Raw genomic sequence first — 20,955 nt, 5'->3', positions numbered from 1 at the left:
AGTGCAGTGGGCGATCGTATTTCACTGGTGAGTGTTTTGACCGGCGGCCAGATAACGCGAGCCATTCATTGTCACTACATATCGCACCAGGAAAAAGAGGAAAAACGAGAAGGAAATTGGATAATGCCACTTAAGATATTGAACTCGGCGCTACGTGAATTATGGACGGCGCTCAATTGAAATTTTATCACAGATCACAGGTAAAACCGCGTGTTAAATTTTTGTTCTTTTTTTAAAAAAAAAATTGAATTCAACAATGATTTTAGTGTAAATCTTTTATGCGATTTCTGAAAGGTGCTGATTACTTAATGATAATAATGCTTAAAAACTTAGTAAACCGAGGCTCATTGTGGAGGATGGGGTATTTTTGATCTCGGAGGTTTCAGTAAAATTCTTGCTAGTCGCGGTGCCGTTTTTGCCAACAATATTTTTATCTCAGACAAATTTCAATAATTGAAATTACAGAATGTGATGTAACAATTGAACAAATCAAAAGCAAAAATAATAATAATTCATACCGTAAGAAGATATTAATTTAATTTTTAATTTGTTATAAAAACAGGGCGCATGAGTGCCTGGATAATAACACAAAAATAATGCAATTTCAGGGAAATTCTTGACAAGGTTGGGTTTTTGTCAAACGTGGCCGCCTTTGTTGAGAGCAAACTGAGAAACCTTTATCAGGTTAGTAGGAATCGTAATAATTATTCATAATCATAATCCAAAATGTTTTGCATGAAAGTGGTGCATTTATGACCGAGATGATATTTCCAGAGAATCCTCGCGAAAACTCAATTAGACGGCAGATGTGTAATTATTCGAGAGGAGCGGCTTGAAGTGACAGCAGGAGGCTCGCAAATCGCGCACCCACTTGAGAGTAAACAAGAAACACACACGCACGCAACTAATTCACTCTCTCTCTCTGTTCTTTCTCACGGGCGCGCGGCGGCGGGATTAATTAATGAGTGCTCGTCGAGTGACAGTCGGCAAGGTGGGTGGTCTGGGGGGTTGAATTTTTAATCGCGGGAGCAGCCGGTGCGGTTCCCTGCCGGCAAATAAAGAAGCAAAGAAAGAAAGCACCTGTGCGTGTCGCGCGCGCTCGGGCCCCTCGAGTGCAAGGAGATTTCGTCCGGCCCTCCTCCCACGCACGCGGCCGCCCCGCCGCCGCCTCCGCCGATCAATACTCACACCGGTCGGTCGGTCGGTCGCACTGCTCACTACTCGTCGCTCCTCGCTCCTCTAATCCTTTATTATTACACTCTTCGGGGACACGTCGTCTCCATTCCATTCAAACACACACTCCTTTTTCCCAAGACGCCAAAGTGCAGCAAACTCCGCAAATTGCGATTTCTTATATAATATACTTTTCTAAATACTTCCTTTTTGAGAGACTGAAAGTCGCTTTTCTTTTCAGCAGGAATAAACTTATCAAAAGATTAGATATTTACTTTTTTTGGTTAGATTATAAAGTAACTATTTTTGTAACGATTCCAGCTGTTTTTAAATTTTTTTTTATAATTAGTATAAAAATGTTCAAAGCTTTCCATTTGCAAGGGATTAGCGCTGGGATAAAATAAGGAAACTGTTCAATATTTAATCCGTCAGATTTTTTTAACTGTTGAAAAATGAAATCATTTTGCATAAATCCATCCAGATACTATGTTAATGAATGATTAAAATTCTAATCCCTTTTTAAATCTGCATTGATTATTATTTATAATTAGCAGGGGATTTTGGTTTCGATTTGCATTTTGGGGTAAGAGCGGGATTTGTGTGTTTGCCAACTTGCGTAACTAGTTTCGGCGGTGCATAGGAAAGATTAATCCAATTAATAGCGCGCACTTGACGGGGGCTGCGCGATGAGCCACTTTGACGTGGAATTCCTGGGCCAACGTTCGTTTCGCTGCACGTGGCGGCGGCGGCGCTAAATTCCGTCTTAAACGGCAGCACTTTGAAATTCCAGCACCCTCCGCTCTGCCAACCCTCGGCAAGGAATTAAGGAGAAGGAACGAGCGACCCTAAGGACGCCGTGTGACACACATAAATTTGTCAGCGGCCAAATTTCAGTGCGCTAGGTGCAATATCGTGCATCCCTTCCTTCCTTCCGCCCTCGCTTTTGGCTTTCATCCAGAGCCGCGGGCGCTCTCTCATTAATGCTGCTGCTCGAATTCTCCCGTGTTATTATACAGACACACACACACACACACGCCGCCGATTCGACGGGAGTAATACTGCAAGAAGTGTGTCCTGCCTGCACACAGACACCTATTGTTTCAATCAGACGGCTTTTGTATTGCTTAATTAATTGCAAAGCTTTGATGCAGTTAGTTTTTTTATACATATTAAAAAAAGTGGAAGATTAAAAGAGAAAAAGAGTCTGACAATATTTGGAAAATCAGAATTGTAATATTTAAAATATTTTGCGATCATGAGAGCTATTTGATTAAGGATTTTGGATTTTAACCAGTTCTATAAAAATATTTTAAAATTAAATTGACACATTTAAATTAATTATCATAAAAAGCGACAAGAAAATTATCATTGTTATTTAACTGTCCACATTGTTACAATACATTACTTGCATTCAATTGTTAAACGCAATTTATTAAAAATAAAAAAAAAAAAATGGAAAACACGGCACCACCTTTAATATTTTTTGTTGAAAAACTAGTTTGTTTGTTTTTATTCTAGGAATTATGAAGCATATAATTTTATTTAAAATTATTTATGGCGTGTAGGTCGAATTTTATAAATAGTTGTTGGCATTTTATTTGTGGAAATTGGAGAACTCTTTAATTTTTAAATATATATTCTATTACTGTATTTTATTTTGGATTGGAAAATCTTTAACGTAAGCAGAGTTTTACCACAAACTTAAACCTTAAATTTCAAAGTGCTGTAGGTTTCTAGGGCCTTTAACTTGAATTAATGATGGAAAATCCTTCTGTTTTACGACTAACCTCAGTGGAAAAAATATAATGGAATTGTTCCTGCAGGTTCAAACCCCATTTAATGAGAAATTTATGGGTATTCGGGACGATTTTTACATTTTGTGCGCGGCGATAAAATGAAATCGTGGGCGAACGTGTGGCATTAATTCATAATAAAAGAGACGTCGGTGGGCCTCGGGTGGGCCGTTGGGTTCGTCTGCGGGTGGAGAGAGGGATGGTCTGCGAGGGCGCACCTTGGCTCTTATAAATAGCCGAGTGCGGTCAGAGCAAACTGCACGCGGCGGTGGAGCAGCGTGGCACGCAATGACCCATACCAATCATTTGTCACTCGGACGATAAGACGGCGGGTGGGTGGGTGGGTGGGAGGTGGAGGGTGGGTCGAGGCCTCCGGGTCTGGAATTACCGCTTGAAAAATGGCCCTCTTTTTATCCCGCCCCACCGGCTGACCACGCTATCAACCCCTTCGCATCATCCGATTCGTTTTCGTCAGTGCCGCACTGCACTTTGCACCTTATCGAACGCGCATCGACCCAGATTTATCCCCAACCACCCCCTCCGACAACCACCCCCACGTGCTCAATCTCGTCATCTCCGGTACACCACACATGCAAATCGCTATTTTCCGCCGTGATTGATGCACTCCGGAAACACGAAACTCTCTATTCATATTTTATTTTCCAAACATTATTGTAAAAATCGTTTAATAAAAAGGGCCCCGTTTATTTATATACATATTTTTTTCCTTTATTGCTGGTTGGACAGTTGAAATGTGGGGCCATTTTTCCGCAGCTGGAATTTTTCATTCGTGGAAAAGACACGTTTAAATGGGCATAATTTTTTGATCGATGGCGGCACGGCTCCATTATTCAGATGGAATAGAGGGTCCGCGGGCGCGTATTATATTTCCACAGCAGCAGCGACGGGAGTTTTAATTTATTATTCGCACATGAGCAGATCTGAATTGTCACATTCAAAGCGGGGGATATTGAAAGTTTCGGCGGAGGGGAGAAGCCGTCAAGTCGACGAATTCTTCTCGCGTTAGTTTTCCGCAGTTTTTTCCTCTCTCTTTTTCTTCGCCCTTCATTAGACTGATGTCAAAGTTAGTTTGCCAGCGACAAAAACAATCGAGTCACGCCGCCACTTTTATGAGCAAGTTGAAGGGACTGCGGGCGTTTTATGCAAATCAGCGATGCACCGCCCTTTCGGTCCACCAGAGTTTGCCAGAGCTGCATGCAGATGACGAACTTTGCCCAAGTCGTAAAAGAGCGAGACGAGGCCTCTTGTTTATCTTGAGTAATTACTTTGGCACCTAATTTGAAATAAATGCTTCAATCATGAAGGATAACAGATGAAAATTTCTTATTTCAGACGAGTCTGCTGAAAATTTAAATGGTCTGATTATTTTATCAGAAACCTTTACAGGCGGAGATTTTTGTATAGTTTTCAACAGTATTAGACAATTTTTCTAAAAAAAAAAAACTAATAAAGCATTTTTAGCTTCCAAAGTTATAAGTCATAATGGCTATCGCTAAAAAATTTATGAAACCAATAACTTCCTCAATATTTGTCCAAAAACAAATTTTAATCAACAAAAAAGTATCTAAATTTTTTTTATTTACATATTTTTGAAAATTTTAAAATCCTTTCCTTTAAGCTAATTAAATTTGGTTTGATCGGAGTCAAACGCTGACACCTGGAAAGGCCAAAATGTGGGTGCGTGCAGAGCTAGGCTGACGGGGCCGTAGGCATTTGTACCAGGGCGCCGCGTACCACGCGTCTATTTGTTTCTCATGAATATAAATAAAAGCGGTCGGGATAGAGCGAGAGAGAGAGATTACATCAAAACATAATGGCAGTGCAAACAGCGGCTTCGGCACAAAGGGATGAGGGAATTTATTGCGTGCGTCGGCGGCGGTGGATTCGCGCTCGTCTCGCTTTCGGTTCGGAAACCGCGCGCGCCGTGTTTGCCCGAAACAAACGCCGAGAGGTTTCGATGAATCGCGCGGGTGAATAGGGGGCTGCGATAAATGGGACATTGTGCCATTTGTTTGGCCGCCGGCGACGTCTTTTGCCTTTTGTTGCTGTCGCCCGTGACTGACTGACTTTCTTCCAAATGAATGGCCCCATCAAATATTCCATTCGAGTTGCAAGACTCGGTGCCGATCAATGATTAATTCGGACCGCTCGCCACACTAAGTGGTCCAATTATTAATGAGGCGGCGCACAAATCACGACCCCGCCGGCAAAGCAGCAGCAATCGCTCTCCACTGCCAGCGACAAAGCCCGAAGTCCACCCTTGTGGCGTTTCTAGGATTTGCAGCATCCATCCAACCTACACGCACCAAAATTTGATCCCTGGACTATACGTGCCACTCGATTGGCTGCACAGGAATGAGCAAAACAAGTGATCCATGCAATATTGAGAATGTTTCGGAAGGTTCTGCGTTTGCTCAGCAAAAAATGAATCGGGTAAAAAATAGACAACAATAATTTGAGTGAAAAAGATAAATAAAAAGTTAATAAATTCTAGACATTTTCCATTAAATTATTTAATATTATATGGTTTTAATAGAATGAAAAAAGGAATATAAATTTTCATTCATGAAACGCGCCATAATAAAAGGATTCGTTTTTTTTCTCATCAAACAAAATTCCAGGAAACTTTGCTTTGAAACGCTCGCGGCAGGTTGGAGCTCAGGTATTTCCCATTAATAATTTCAGAATATCGCAAAAAGTTTGATTACTCGGCACAAAAATCGCCCTTACGTAAAAATTATTAAACGGCGATAGCCTCGGGCGTCCGTTTGAAGCTGAAAGCTGCGGTAGAAAGATATTTGTCTTGCGAGTACTGACAGGGTAGGTAGGTAGGTATTCTTATATGGCGCCGAGCGAGCAACGTTTTCCGCTTTGCTGGCTGCATTTGTAACATTCGCTGCAGCAGCATTTTCCGCCGGCGCCAAGAAATAGTAGCTGTCATCGTTTTTGTTTAAAATTAATACGAGTTGTGCGGCGAAAGATAGATACATTTGTACTCACCGGCCCAAACTGCTCAAAGTAATTTTTAACGTCTTCTAACGTCGTCGGGGCTGACAGGCCGCCTACAAATATTTTCTTGGTTCGCGTCACCATCTGAAACAAAGGAGAAGAGAATAGATATTAATCTAATTGGACAATTATTGAAAGCGTTGAGGTCGGCAAAGGTTTATCACGAGGCCTTGAATAAATTGAATGCATTATTGCGTCGGTTGAAGACCTCGTCTGCTAGCGATTATGGTAAGATGAGCAAGTAAGTGGGGTAATCGACGTGCACTTCCCATCTACGACCCTATTAAGTTGGAACTTGCAACCGACACTGTGCATGCATGGATGCACGGTCTGGAGATGAATCCTGCTCTCGCAGCCAGACGGATATATTTGAATTTCAAGAGCACTCGAGAGTAAAATAACACACAACTAATAATTACACTTTCACAATTACATAGAAATGTTTCGCAAAGATTAAGTCTTTCCGAAACTAATTTTTATTTTAAAGTTTTAGGAAACCTAGCGTGTGTGAAGACACAAACTGGAGCATTGCAACAAAAGTGTTAATTTTGTTTCTCCACTTGGCTCTTCGGTTGTTGGCGGGAGAGCAAGAAAGCGCGATTAATCGTAATTAAGAAAGTTTGGTGCGGGCGGAAGGAAGGAAGGTGGGAGACGCGTCGGTTGGTCGGTCGGAGTAGCGATCGAAAACAATTTTCGCCCGAGTTTGAAGAAAAGTTTGATTTGTATGTGGATCAGCATTCGCGTCTCGTCCGATCGGAGCACTCAGCGAAAGAACTTTGGGCTAATACGCGCCTCTGAAAAGCCTCTTTCGCTCGCTCGCTCACTCGCAGGTGTAAATTGAAATATTGCCTCGGCAAATCCCGATCCCGGTTCGCACTTATTTAAAATCAATTGCCGCGTGCGAAAGGTGCGAAAGGGCTGAAAGGACTTCTTTTCTTGCGAACGGCGCCAAATAAAATAAATCCGGGGGGCGAAAAGAGAGTGTGAAATATCGCGCACCAGAGAGAGAAAGAGAGAGAGAGAGAGCGACGAGGCCAAATTTAAAGAAACAAATAAAAACAAAGGGCGGAGCGGAGAATATAAAAAGGGCGCGAATCTCTCCAGTGAACTGTAAAGTTGGTGCGGATTAATAAATATATATGTGTAAGGAAAGGTTGGCGTAGGAGAGAAAAAGATAGAGGCGGAGGCGAAAGAGAAAAATGGTGTGTTTGTATAATCAAGATAAAAACATGCCGTAAAAGAAATATAAAATAAGATTAAGGAAGCGTTTATTTTGCTCCCACTCCCGCGATTCCATCTCCGCCGCCCTCGCTCGCTCTCGTTTTTCCCTCGCCGGTGAGAGAGAATAAACGGAAAAAGCAAACCACTTGATCATCCTCAAAATTGGAATTCCTAGAGCTTTTTTCGCCAAAAACTCCATCGGTTTCGAGGCCGCTCTGTGGTTTGTTCTCTCTCACATCAAAAAGTCGCTATTTCATAAATTGTGCACTGCGGTCGGCAATAAATTCCCGCGGCGCCGCGCCCAACAAAGTAAAAATAATTGCGAAAAGCTCATTTTCAGGACTGCCGCGTTAACAGCGGTGAATAATAATATTGCGGCACACGAAAACATTGACCGCTTTAATCAATTCACGACGACAAAGTATTTTTTATTGCTTTTGAAATAGTGTCGTTCATAATTTATTTCACACTAATTTCAAAACGTTTATCTCGATACTTGCTATTGTAATCGTGTGTATGTGTTTAGAAACTTTTTAATTTTTTTTTTAGGTCACTTGACATTGTGTGAAATTATGTTTTGTTATTTTTCATTAAAAAATCCTTCTTTTTTCTTTTTTCAACCAATCAAACTTTTTAGTATTAAACATTTTATATTTAATTTTTTATTGCAAACAATTTCTCACTTAATAAAATACTTATTTTATATATTCAAAAAATTTGTAGCGCATTATAAATTTAAAGGCCTACTAACCTCAGATCTTAAAATGATTGTGACCATTGACCCTAGTTTTTGTGCCTAGTTTCATAAATTTGGAGGGCAAAAAGACAATTCCAAACCTTTCCAAAAATATTTTCATCAATCTAAAACTGATTTAAAAATTAAAAGAAAAATTTATAAATAAATCTCGATAAACCACAAAAAAAAATAATAATCCAAAGGTTGTACTGAATGTTCTTTTTTTTAAAACCTTTGGCACTCTTCGCACAGTCTTTCAGGTAGGATCGGACAACCCTGCCAACAGTCTGCTGGAATGAGCTTGATTTTGAAAGTTTGAACTCAGGTTTTGCAAACGGATTTGCGTAAATCTGGGTGCGTAGTTTTTTCTCGCAGTTATCGCGACGGGCTAGGCCACGAATGGCTAATGCGTCGATTCAACCGACCGATCTAATCCGTCGTCTTTGCCCGAGCAAACTAAGCGTGCGGTCAGCAACCGCTCTCGGAGACACAAACTCGAAACAACAACAATCGCAAAGCCGGTTGCAAACTTTATAAAATTCAAATGCGCTTTGCCGCGCCGAAATAACAGAGATTAGCAAAGCACAGCAAACACCAAAGTGTGTCTTGAGAAGTCTTACCAGCAGGCCTGCTACCGCGCTTAAGGTCGACACAAAAACTTTTTAATTGCCCCCGAAAGCCACTTTCCAAATCAAATCACACGCGGCGGATAGGATGCGGCCAGATCGAAACTTTCGGCCAAAGACAAACACCGCCGTCATTAGTCCAACACGGTTTATTTGGCCAACGCCGAATTCAAAAATGTAATAAAAACCAATCGGTCTCAAACGCACACAAAGGGATAGCTCTGGAACTTAATTAACTCTGCAAGTTGGAAAGTGTTTACCTTGCCATGCAAATTTAGGCTAATCTGCACGCGGCGAGCCATGAATGAAGTTTCGCATTTGAAACCCAGACACTTGCTTCTGTTTTCTTTCTATTAAATCAAGCCAGCCAAAGTTTAATTGGAAAACTTGGAATATTTACTCAAACGTCCTATGCAACATTCACTCTATTAATATTCGCATTTTTGCAGGTCCGAAGGTGCCGATCGAGGGCAAACAAATCGTCTCTCGCAATATCAAGATCAATTAATCGCCGCACAAGGGTAAACAGTTGTGTGTGTGCATCAACCATAACGACGATTAAAACTTTTAATGAGCGAGCGAGCGAGCAGGCGAACGCGAGCGGGAAAAGTCATTAAAAATGAAGAGTCATTAATGCGATATTAATTTGAACGTGCCTTATCTCTACACCACCACCGGCATCTGCCAAGCGCTCTGCAGCCTCCGGCTTCGCTATATAAGATCTACAAACTGCTTGTCTTCCAATTATTTCTAAATTTTTCAGATGTAGCATATCGTTTCAAAACTAAGAATATCTCAAGAATCTTGATACGGAAATTTTATCTTAATTATTATGTTCAATTAATTGTTATTATTATTATTTATTCTACTCAAGTCATAAAAAAAAATTGAAATTGGAAAAATGAGCAGAAAGGGTATCACAACTAGCAGAGGTCTGCTAAAACGCCCGTTCTCATAAGTTACAAATTTTGAAGGATATTATTTATAGAGATTACACAGTTTTAGCCCAAAAACTTGATAATTTGCCAAATTTTAAAAGGTTTTTAATTTTGAATGACTCTAAATTTTTCATTCGTAAAATCTACTGACACAAAAGTTGCAGTGAAATGTTGTATGAATGTTGCACGTTTCGGTCACATGCGTGTTCGATTTCTTGGTATCAGCCAGGGGTTGAGCACACAAGGGCACTTGAAAGTTTGCCGGGCTCGAGTGGATTATTATTGTATTAATGTTTTGCAGCACAAAGTGCGTGTGTGTGTTTGTTGCACGTTAAGATAATTACGGGCCTGCTAACAAGCGAAGCCTCGACCGTAAATAATGATTTCTCCTGCTAACCCCTGCGCCTGCCGATATATGGAATTCAATAACGGCCTTGGCAAAATCGTCCCCGTTGGTATTCGCCCGCCCGACAATTAAACGCAATAAATTTCGGCGACAAAGCCTCTCCCTCTCGGCTTGCTGGTCCAAACAAAATCCGAATTGCAAAGCAAATGGGAAACAAATTCGCAATTAGTGCAGGGGCGGCCATTTTGTTTAATTGCAGCCGAAAAAATCAATCACCGGCCATAAATATAACTAAATATCTGTGTAAGTCTTTTTAATGGTGCAGGTGTTGGGTGGATTATTCCCGCAATAAAGTAGCGTTTAGCCTCTGTGATATATATTTCAGGCCGAGCTCCCGCGGGACGCCGCTTAAGTGTCACGTGACACACAGAGAGTAATCTTGGCTGTCGTTTGCGCACCAACAAGAAGAGACAGAGTCCGAGTTGCGGTAAGTGGCACAGACTTGTGCACAATCAAGTGCAAAAGTTTGCAATTTAAGCCATTTTATTTATGGAACGACACACTCACTCTTTTTTGCACGCCCGCCGCGCTGATTAAATGTGACAGACCATCTTGCTCGCCGCCCCATCTTTTACGTGACCGAGTTACGTCCCTTTCCCGCGATTAAATTCGATTAAACACGCCACAGGCACTACAAAAGCGTCATTTTTATAGCAAAAGATGTTTTGTCATTGTAAAATTGAACACAGTTTTGGCCGGTGAATTATTTATTTATATTTTCGCAGAATCGTCGGCCCCTATATTTGCGTTCCCCGAGTGTAAAGTTTTATCCAAGTGTTAAAAAGTAGTGGTCAGCCAGCGTTTTAAGAGGTAAGGGGGAGAAAAACTAGAATTTTGACGAATAATTACTATAAAGTTTTAATTTTTATTTTTAAGGTATATCTGAGTTTCTGGAATAAACTAGCAGACGGGCTGAAAACCTGCCCGGTTGAAGAGTTTCCCACCCTCTGCAAGGCCTACCTGAGGCAAAATTTGTGATAAAAGAGCAAAAACTTAGTCATCCGAGGTTAAATGGGGCGGTCTTTTTGATCTTGGAAGTTTTAGCAAAATTCTTGCTAGTGTTGGTGCCGTTTCGCCCAACAATAATTCCTTTTTTCAACAATTAAATGTAAAGAATATTTTTGTAGCAATGTGGACAAATTAATGAGATAATAATTGCTTTTATTTTTATTTGTTATTAATATAATTATATTACTTTACTAACAATAAGTAAAAACAAAAATTTTGAAGAAGGAATTTTTTCCACAACTAATATTTTAACAGAGGATTAAGTATTAGCGAGGAATAAAATAAATTGAAAGTAGCACCGATTCAAAGAAAAAGTGCCTGGAAATTGGAGTTGAATGATTTATTCTAGCAAGAAACGCGAAGGCGTAAGTGCGAAATTGAATATAAAAGAGCGACGCGCGTCTTCGGTAGCAACAACAAAGGCGCAGTGGTAATGGCTGGTGACTCTTCCGCTAATGGCGCGTGGGGAGCCGAGCCACTTTTAATAATGCAGCCGCCAGCGAAATGCAGAGGAGCACCGCCAAGACGATTTCCTGAGACAACGCACAACGTCTGCCTGAATGACTTTTCACTGCGGCCGCATCACTTGATTGGATCTGAAGCGCCACCATTAAAATATTTAGTCAACTTCCGTAATTCAACATGAGATCCACTTCGCATTTTCTCAGGCATCCAGAATTCTATTTCTTTTAATTTCTAATGGAACATGTTCTTTCCGAAATGAGATGAGACTCACAAGATGACGAAAATATTATGGAAGTTGCTGTCAACTCTTTTTCAAATCAATTTAAAAACAAAAACATTCATTTATTTCATTTTTACACGGAGAAAAATTTACAAGCATTAATTCTTGCATGTAATTAAACAATAATCATGGTATAATTTTTGAGCTGCTACATGCTGGTGGGTAAAATTAATCATGAATAAATTTAAGTCAGCAAAAAGCACGCCCGAAGAAATTATTTTTTAATTTTAATCACTGAAAATTTTAAAATTTTAATTTGATTGAAGTTTTAATTCAATTTGATTTTTTTCTTTAAATTAGAAACATGCTTTTTAATTGCCATGGACCTAAAAAATGTCAAAAAGGCCGTCCCAACTTGAGATTTGCTTACTTAACAATGGTTAGAAAAAGTTGGCTTATGTATGGTGACCATTTTTACTATGGCAACAATGAAATTTGCATAAAAAAATTAAGTATTTTCAAATGTGTTGAAATATGACCTTGAGTGCTCCCCAGTGTGTTTCTCAGGTCAGGGGTCACTGGCGGAAAGCTTGTTACATGAGGATGCCAAAAACGCCCGGGTTTTTGCGATTTGGTGACCCCTGACCTGAGGAAGATGTCGGCAAGTACGGAAAGCCATGCTTCAGCACCTCAGAAATGCCTGCAACTCCCATTGTTGCCTTAATGAGAATGGTCTAATTAGTCCTTAAATTTAAACGTTGCAATTTTCTATTTTAATTCTTTTATCAACACAAAAAAGTTTTAATTTATTTTACAAATTTTTTTAAATACAAACATATTTTTGGAGTGCAAAAAACCTAAAAAAATAAATTAAAAAGGCCAGCCCTTCCGGGGATTGAACCCGGCTCATATAGGGCACTCGAGCTCAGCTCTGGCCCCACAATGCTAGGCTCTCTCCCCGTAGGGCCAGCCAACAATTTGCAAAAAAAAACTGCTTATGAACAGTGCTGTAAGGACTAAATTTGTTTCGGGATTGATCCGATGTGCATAGTTAAGAATTTCTGGTTGAACGCGGAAAACAATTTTAAATGGCGCCGTTGTATACGTTAAGTATTTTTTTCTTTTTTTTCCCCCAATAAATGCTAAAAATGGCCATTGTTAAAAAAATTTTATTCGACTGTACTAATAATGAGTCTAATGAGTCCTTGAATTTAATCGTTGCAATTTCTTTCTTTATTTCTTAAATCAATAATTAAAAGTTTTAATTTATTTTACAAATTTTTTTTAAATACAAACATATTTTTGTAGTGCAAAAAACCTAAAAAAATAAATTAAAAAGGCCAGCCCTTCTGGGGATTGAACCCGGCTCATATAGGGCACTCTGGCTCAGCTCTGGCCCCACAATGCTAGGCTCTCTCCCCATAGGGCCAGACAACAATTAGCAAAAAAAAACTGCTTATGAACAGTGCCATAGTGCGATGCTTGCCCAACAATGCTTCTTACTTCCAACAAATCGGCTGGTGAGCAATTATTGTATTGTTGATTTTTATTTGGTTGACCTTGACCTGGATAAAGTCAAAAAATGCAATGAAAAAAATAAATGAAAATGAATAAAATTTTCGAAAAATGTTATTTAAGTAGTTACTTGAAATAACTATTTCAATTAATTTTAGTTTCAGAAGTTTTTTTATTGGGTTCAGATTGAGGGAAACTTTGCCCCATACATGAACTCATCCAAATTAATTAATTTTATTTGCACAGACACCTGAAATGTAGAAGGGCTCGGAAAACAGACTATTTGGAAATTTTGAGTTTGGCAGCAACTGAAAAATTACTTCCGATTTTCATAAAAAGTTTTGGTCGAACGTGGAAAATAATGCTCTTTTGAATGCCACACCGTTCCCATTTCACTTCGGTCGCGAGTTATCAGGCCAAGAGCATCAGAAAACGCGATTTTGCAGAAAATTCTGCGGCCAATTTAGCAACTCCTGATGGGAAATTCTGCTCCTAAAATTAGGTGCCAGCGTATCACGAGTTTTATAATTTTTATAAAAATGTGTATCAGTCAACCGTGGCTCAGTGTGGCGGATTAGAACTTTTTATCTTACAATTAGTTCTATTAGAAAAGTATTATTTGCTACTTGTGCTGGTGCCTTTTTGTTCTATAATTCAACGTTTCCCTCTCAACAATTAAAGACGTTCTCTCAACCTCCAGCACCAAGGAAACTCATGAATTATTAGCTGTAGCCCGCAGCCGAAACATGTTGTTTTTCTTAAACAGTAATCAACTCACAAAACCCAACGAGGAAAAGCCGACTTTAAATTCAAAACGCCATTAATCAAACCTCGTTTGTAAAATTCCAATACAAAATTAAATAAAATAATTAGGTACAATTCTATTTTTATTTATTTATTAAATAAGAATCAATTTTGATTTATTCAAGATATAACTACTTCTTTTATATTTAATAAGCAAAATTTTTAATAACAAACAGGGTTTTTGAATTGCAATGGACGTCAAAAAAGTTTTATAAAAGGCCTGCCTTGCCAGCCCAGCTGGGTTTTGAACCCGGCTTACATGGGGCCTGGACATCTCACATGCGGGCTCCCAACCCATTGGGCCAGCACTGCATGCCCAACAATGCAATGAAAAAAATGGCATATCAGCAGTGACTCAAGGGCTTGTCTAAAGATTACAACAATGGTAGTTAAATTTCAAATGGCTCTAATTGTTACAAAAAAAATTAATTAAATACGCCAATAAGAATTCCTTAATTATGACTCTGGCATTATGAATTTCACAAAAAGAAAATTTTTCAAACGCGGAAAACAATCCTTTTTTGAATGACGTCGTTCCCTTCTGCCTGTTTTGCTCCAATCAAAAGCTAATGGACCGAGAGTGTTGGAAAACACAGTTCGACAGAAATTACTGCGGCCGTGGTACCTTTTTGTCTAACGATCAATTTTTCCCTCCCAAACAAATATTTTCAAACCGTTAAATTTATCGACACGTTAACAGCAATAATAATAAAATAACTCACAAAAGAGATTAATATTTGTATAACAAGTAGAAGTTATTTTAAATTTCTAGCAAAAAGTTTCTTCAAATAAATCTTGTATTGCAATCTATTTTCTTGCATTACTTTTTATAGTAAACTTATATTCAGTCTTATCTCATAAAAAAGTAAAGTTTGCATAACTAATTTAAAATGAATTAAACTTTGCAATGCAAATGTGACGCGCAGATTCTTTCGCAATCACTCTGAATTTGTGCCGGATTGTGCTTCAATCAGTTTTGCAAAGCCTGGGTGCAGCTTAATGTGCGAGTGGCGGACGCACGCGCACTCGTCGGCAGCCCGTCTGCCGAATTATTAATTTCTCAATTACCGCTGGCAATGCGGCGGCGGCGACGGGCGCCCCTGTAAGTAAGGAAAGCAAGCTAGGGGATTTTGGCAATTTCCGAGGCAGCGTGGAATTTAAATTGGCACTTGCCGAATTCATTGCAGCAACCTGCGAATTTCAGCGCCGCTTGAAATAATAATGCAAAAACATTTTTCTCGCGCCGAATGTGTTTCTTCCATTCTTCACCGCCGAGCACGCTCGAGCAAAAAGTAAAAAAAAAGAAGACGGAAAATAACAAAAGTTGCCGGTGCGTGAGCGAACTTTATTTCCTGCCGCCTAGCTGTCGACGAGAAAAGTAAAGAAGCAGAAAAAGGGCGGTGGCGACGAGCACAAGAGAGAGAAGAAGAAGAAAAGGCGGCTGTCAAAGGTGCGAAGCGCGCGGGACAGTTATTATATGGCGCTGACACGCGATACAGCTGGCGGCGCAGAATTAAACTGACAGCGCCGAGATGCAACTTATTTCGGCTGGACCGGCTGTGAATATTCGCACGGAATTGAGACGCCGCCGCCGACCTAGGCCACGCCACTTGACACATCCGATATACTCTTTGTCTATCCGATTTGCAGCGACACAACATCTGACTCGCTCGGGGTCGACACGCCAAAGGCCGAGACTTATCCCGCCAGCCACTTCCAATACACACAAGAGACAGCCATTGACTTTTCGCAGACGCTCTTTTCCAATAAAGCGGACACAGATTCTGTTTCAAAAATAAAGCTCCAGATAAAATAACAGTATTCCGGCTAAAGGAACTCCAAAAATGTGGCAAACGTACTTTGAAAGAGATAAAAAAAGTTGTACAATATGAACTTTGGAGTCTGGTTAAATCCTCTCACTCGCATTTCCACAAAACTTTCGGTCACAAAAAAAACTACTATGTTGTAAAAAAAAAACACTTCCAACAATTTTGTAGTTAAAATTAAATTTAAAAGAGGTTAGCAAAAATAATTGGGCACAAAATTTGATAAAAAAAAAACATCAAGCTTTAGGAAATAATAGTTGATCGGTTTAAATTGTCTTGGGTAAAAACAACTTGCAAGCCGAAGATATTGGATATTTTTTTACTTCTAACCATAATTTTAGGGTGATTTGAGCAAAGAGTTAAGTTTTAGCAGAGTTTCCATCAACTTCAAGCAATAATTAGAGTTTTTAACAAAACAAAAAAACATACCTTTGGGTGCGCTCTTCGGGGAAATGCAACTTTGGGGTCGATCTGTGAACAAAAGGAAATTGTGATTAGCAAACAAATATTGGTAAAGCGCCTGCAGATGCTTATATATACAACCGGCCCGTCGGCAGTGGCGTGCAGGTTGCCTACCCTGCAAAACCAAGACAGAACGGAAGAGTTTTGCCTTTTTTTTTCGTGCTCATTTTCTGGGTAATCAGCGCGGGCTGCAGCACTTTTGATCCGTCGTCGGCGAGCGGGCGATTTTTTGCATATTACGACGGGCGGGCGGAACGTGCACGAGGGGCTTTGTAGCATAAGTAGCTGAGAGCAACAAAGCAGCTTTGCAAACTGCAAACAATGGCCCCGCGTGCTCAACCTGCATCTCTTTTTCTTCCGCCGCTCTCGTCGCTCTCTCTTGGCACAAAAGCGGCGAGCCAGGCAGCGAGGGAGGGGCATTAAAAAGAAGGAGCGAGGTGACAAGTGGCGTATCGAGTTTAGTCAGGTAAGCAAATTCGTTCGGCCTGCTCCACCCGAAAGAAGGGTGGGTGGAGGGTGGGACGTGCCGCACATGCAGAATGCACGCCAGACTGCACTATTTGCTCAGTCAGCGAAAGAGAGAACCGAAGAAAGAAAGAAAGAAAGAAAGAAAGAATGAACTTTTTCTCTTTTTTCCGAAGACACGAGATGATAAATGAGCAAGCGAGGCGCACAATTGCCGCCCGCGAGTCAATTTCTCTGGAATCATCTCGCGGCCGCTCCAGGCCAAGTCGTTCCGCCCTCACTACTCTTTCTCTCGTAAAAAATGGAACCCCTCATTCAATTTGGAAAAAAAGCGACGCAGGCCGATAGCAGCGGAAAAACAACGGACTGACTGAGATTGCTTAAAAATTGACTTTTAATACCGGCGGCGGCGCGCACGCTTTTGAATAAATAATCTCTTTCACTCTTGTGCACGCAGCTCTTGAGGTTGACTTTGCGAGCTTTGCTCAAAGCTTTGAAATTTGCTCTCCACTTCAAAGTCGAATCCAATAAAACCGACCTTTTGCTGAATAATGTACATTTCAATACGCTCCAAGTTCAACAGGTTTTCAATTTTTAAAACTCTTCAAATAAGGTGTTGAAAAGAGTTGATTTATTTGACAACAAAGTTTGATCAAATTTGATTTTAAAAAAATTATAAAATAAAATTGAGGTATTGAAAAAAATAGATTTTGATCAGATTTTAATCAAAATAATTTATTCCTAATTTAAATATAAAACTTGATGAAGGTGAAAAGTTGATGGGCGTTTTCGTATCATTATCAGTTGTTTACCTTTTTGATGTAAGATGTTTGAAATGAATGGAGGAGAATAAATAGAATCAATCAACTTATCAGTTACTTGTCTCAACCTGCTCTTTGCCGTCGACGAGAACAAAGATGAATTTCGCGTTTCGTTTGGATTTTGTTTTGACGGTTTCTGGGAAACAATGCAAGATACGTTTAATTATCTTGGAGGGGAGAGACAGATCCCTTTGAAAACAGAGACTCTTTGTTTTGTGCGTTGAAAGGATTCTCCTTTTTACACCGTCACTTAATTAGTTGCATCGATTGGGAGGAAGGGAGAAGGCGCCGGGCCCCGGGTGAGCGATCACCATCAGTCAAGCAGTCAGTCGATCCGGCCTGCTCCTCTCTGTAGGCTGATTGCAATCTTCTCATTTTCAATTCCGACGTGTGCATGCAAATTATCAGCTGGGGTTCATCGCAACTAGAGAGCTACGAGGCCAACGGAGGAGCTATTGATTGATTCCTGCGCGCCACGGCGACGATTTATTTCCCAGCAGTCTTAGTCTCGGATCAGATATTTCTCATCGCTTTTACTGCGAGGAGTGGAAGAGCGAGCGAGAGAGAGAGAGAGATGGATCTAGATTGCGTCACACGCACGTAGCGCAGGAGTGGTTCCAGTCGGAGGGCTGCACGCACACCTACCTAACGGACACATTAATTCTTGCAGCCGGCAGGCAGGCAGGCAGGAAATTAAACATTTCAAGTAATCAAGCTCGGCGGCACCAAAAATGTACCAAGCGGCGAGGAAATTGACGGAATTCATAATGCCGCTGGACGCTTTTCATTTGTCGCTTATTCGACTCTTTGCCGGCACCCCTTGCTTATCTCGCCGAATTTCACGCCCTTCGACGCGACGCTGCGATTAACTGCCACCCTACTTACTCCCGGTGCCGTTGACAGAAAATTTGCAACGGCTCAATGCTTCCGAGCAGCGGGGGGCAAACAACGCGAAACGCTGCTCTTTCCACGCCACGTCGCCCCGCCAACAAATTGAACAGACCCCGGCAGGAAGTGCACTTCTTGTTATTGTAAATAATGTCTTAAATGAACATTAAGATTGTGGAAATTTCTCAATTGGATAATGCACAGAAATTAAAAGAAATGTCCTTTAAAAGAAAATAAAGAAATTAAGAAATGAATTTGCTTAACTAGCTATGATTAGAAACCGGCTTATGAACGGTGACTGGTCGAGCAGACCATTTTTATTATAGCAACAATGAAATTTGCATGCAAAAAATTAACAATTTTCAGAGGTGTTGAAACATGACCTTGAGTGTTTCTCAGGTCAGGGGTCACCGGCGGAAAGCTCGTTACATGAGGACGCCAAAAACGGCGATTTGGTGACCCCAGACCTGAGAAAGAAGTCGGGAAGTACGGAAAGCCATGCTTCAGCACCTCAGAACTGCCTGCAACTCCCATTGTTGCCTTAATGAGAATGGTCTAATTAGTCCTTAAATTTAAACGTTCCAATTTTCTATTTTAATTCTTTTATCAATAAAAAAAGTTTTTATTTATTTTCCAAATTTTTTTAAATAGAAACATGCTTTTGAAGTGCAAAAAACCTAAAAAAATAAATTAAAAAGGCCAGCCCAGCTGGGGATTGAACCCGGCTCATATAGGGCACTCTGGCTCAGCTTTGGCCCCACAATGCTAGGCTCTCTCCCCGTAGGGCCAGCCAACAATTAGCAAAAAAAAACTGCTTATGAACAGTGCCGAAGTGCGATGCTTGCCCAACAATGCTTCTTACTTCCAACAAATCGGCTGGTGAGCAATTATTGTATTGTTGATTTTTATTTGGTTGACCTTGACCTGGATAAAGTCAAAAAATGCAATAAAAAAAATAAATGAAAATGAATAAAATTTTGGAAAATTTTATCTTAGTAGTTACTTGAAATAACTAATTAAATTAATTTTATTTGCACAGACACCTGTAATGTAGAATGGATTAGAAAATAGACTATAATTGGAAATTTTGAGTTTGGCAGCAACTGAAAAATTACTTCCGATTTTCATAAAAAGTTTTGGTATGTATTGTAAATAATGTCTTGAATGAAAATTATGATTGTGGAAATTCTCAATTTGATAATGCACAGAAAATGAAGAAATGTCTAAGCTTTTTAAGGAGTTTGACAATTAAAAATTAATATTTTTAACATTTTATCTATTTTACGGCTCCAGTTTGGCGAGTAGGTTAGTTTGGAAACGCTTTTACTTTAAAATTAAGTTTCCGTAAGTTATTTACCAGCGCTGGCTGCAAATTCTCTCATTGATGTGAATTCCAAATAACCTGTCTGACCTGTAGTGAGAGAATAAACGAATTGAATTGAATTTTCATGCTCATTTTTTATCGCTTTAAATTCTCTTATTTCGGAAAACAAATTATCATAATTTCTACGATTCTGCTTGACCATAATTTTATAATAACCAAAGACCAAAATTTCTATTATTGTCTCTATTTGACTCATTACGAAATAATAGTAAAAAATGTGGAAAATAAAATAATAATTACCAATTTGTTTGGAGTTATTAGAATTTCAGGCATCGAATCCAAATAATCCAATTTATTTCCTATCTATTGATGTATGTATCTCGTGCATTTCATTCTAATTATCAAAATGTTAAACTTTTCCAAATTTTTGTAAACCCAAAAGGTATTATTTTGTTCACTTACAAAAAAGTTGTAAATTTTGTTTTGGAGTGTGGAGTGGAGGTTCGGTGGTAATTTTCAGTGCGGCAGCTTTGTAGGCAAATTGAGCAATCGACACCGGCCATTAGTTGGAGCGAGTCAATTTATCTGCGGCTATGGGCGATCGAGTTTGTGCACTGAAATTAGTTGCGAGCACTTGCAGAAACGGCGTGTGTGTGCAGTAATTTAATTTGGGCCCATTGATCATAGTTAACACCGGGCGGGCACGCAGATTATAGTGCGCTCGAATTTACGGTCGGATCAATTGGCCTGCAGTTAATGAAAGCACATAAATACGCGCTCCAATTTGCAGCGCATGTGGCAACAGCGGCTGAAATTATTAATTTGCTCTCGACTTTTCGTTTTGCTCGGTGCAGTGCAGTTGCAGCGAGCCGTTAAATGGGATAAATAGTTGATTATGTTGGGCACACACGGAGCGTGAATTATGGAAGCGGTTCATCAGACCTGAATATCATGCAGCCTAATCCCCGCCCACATTATTCCGCGACACCAAAACGCCGCCGCCGCAGCCGATCGCTCATTTCGCAAATTGCAGAATTAGCTGCGAGCGAGAATTCTGCTGCGTCCGTTGTCCACCACCATTTTGCCCAAAATCACCCTAATTCATCTTCCGAAGGATCAGCACAAGGGACATTAAATTTAGCTCGCACGGAATAATGTGAAAGAGAAATTATTCTGTGCCTAGCCTCTCTAGTGAACAAAATTTATTTAATAAATTTTACCTGATTTTGTTCCA

General features: G+C 40.0%; 1 protein-coding gene across 11 annotated transcripts in view; it reads right to left on the bottom strand.

Moving 5' to 3' along the window:
* LOC132201308 (RNA-binding protein Musashi homolog Rbp6) overlaps nt 1-20,955 on the bottom strand; it is a 205,354-nt gene that overhangs the window by 40,838 nt on the left and 143,561 nt on the right. For 8 of the 11 annotated variants that reach the window (XM_059627367.1, XM_059627377.1, XM_059627370.1 and 5 more), the window contains 2 exons: nt 16,191-16,232; nt 5,976-6,080 (listed from right to left, as the gene is read on the bottom strand). In XM_059627367.1, coding sequence (XP_059483350.1) covers nt 5,976-6,080; nt 16,191-16,232 — 147 coding nt within the window. The remainder of the gene's footprint in view (nt 1-5,975; nt 6,081-16,190; nt 16,233-20,955) is intronic. The other 3 variants (XM_059627369.1, XM_059627371.1, XM_059627375.1) reach the window with 1 other exon arrangement.

The sequence above is a fragment of the Neocloeon triangulifer genome, unplaced genomic scaffold (genome assembly GCF_031216515.1).
Source record: "Neocloeon triangulifer isolate White Clay Creek 2 clone unplaced genomic scaffold, ASM3121651v1 ptg000014l, whole genome shotgun sequence".
NCBI lineage: Eukaryota > Metazoa > Arthropoda > Insecta > Ephemeroptera > Baetidae > Neocloeon > Neocloeon triangulifer.
This window is presented reverse-complemented; position numbering and strand designations above follow the sequence as displayed.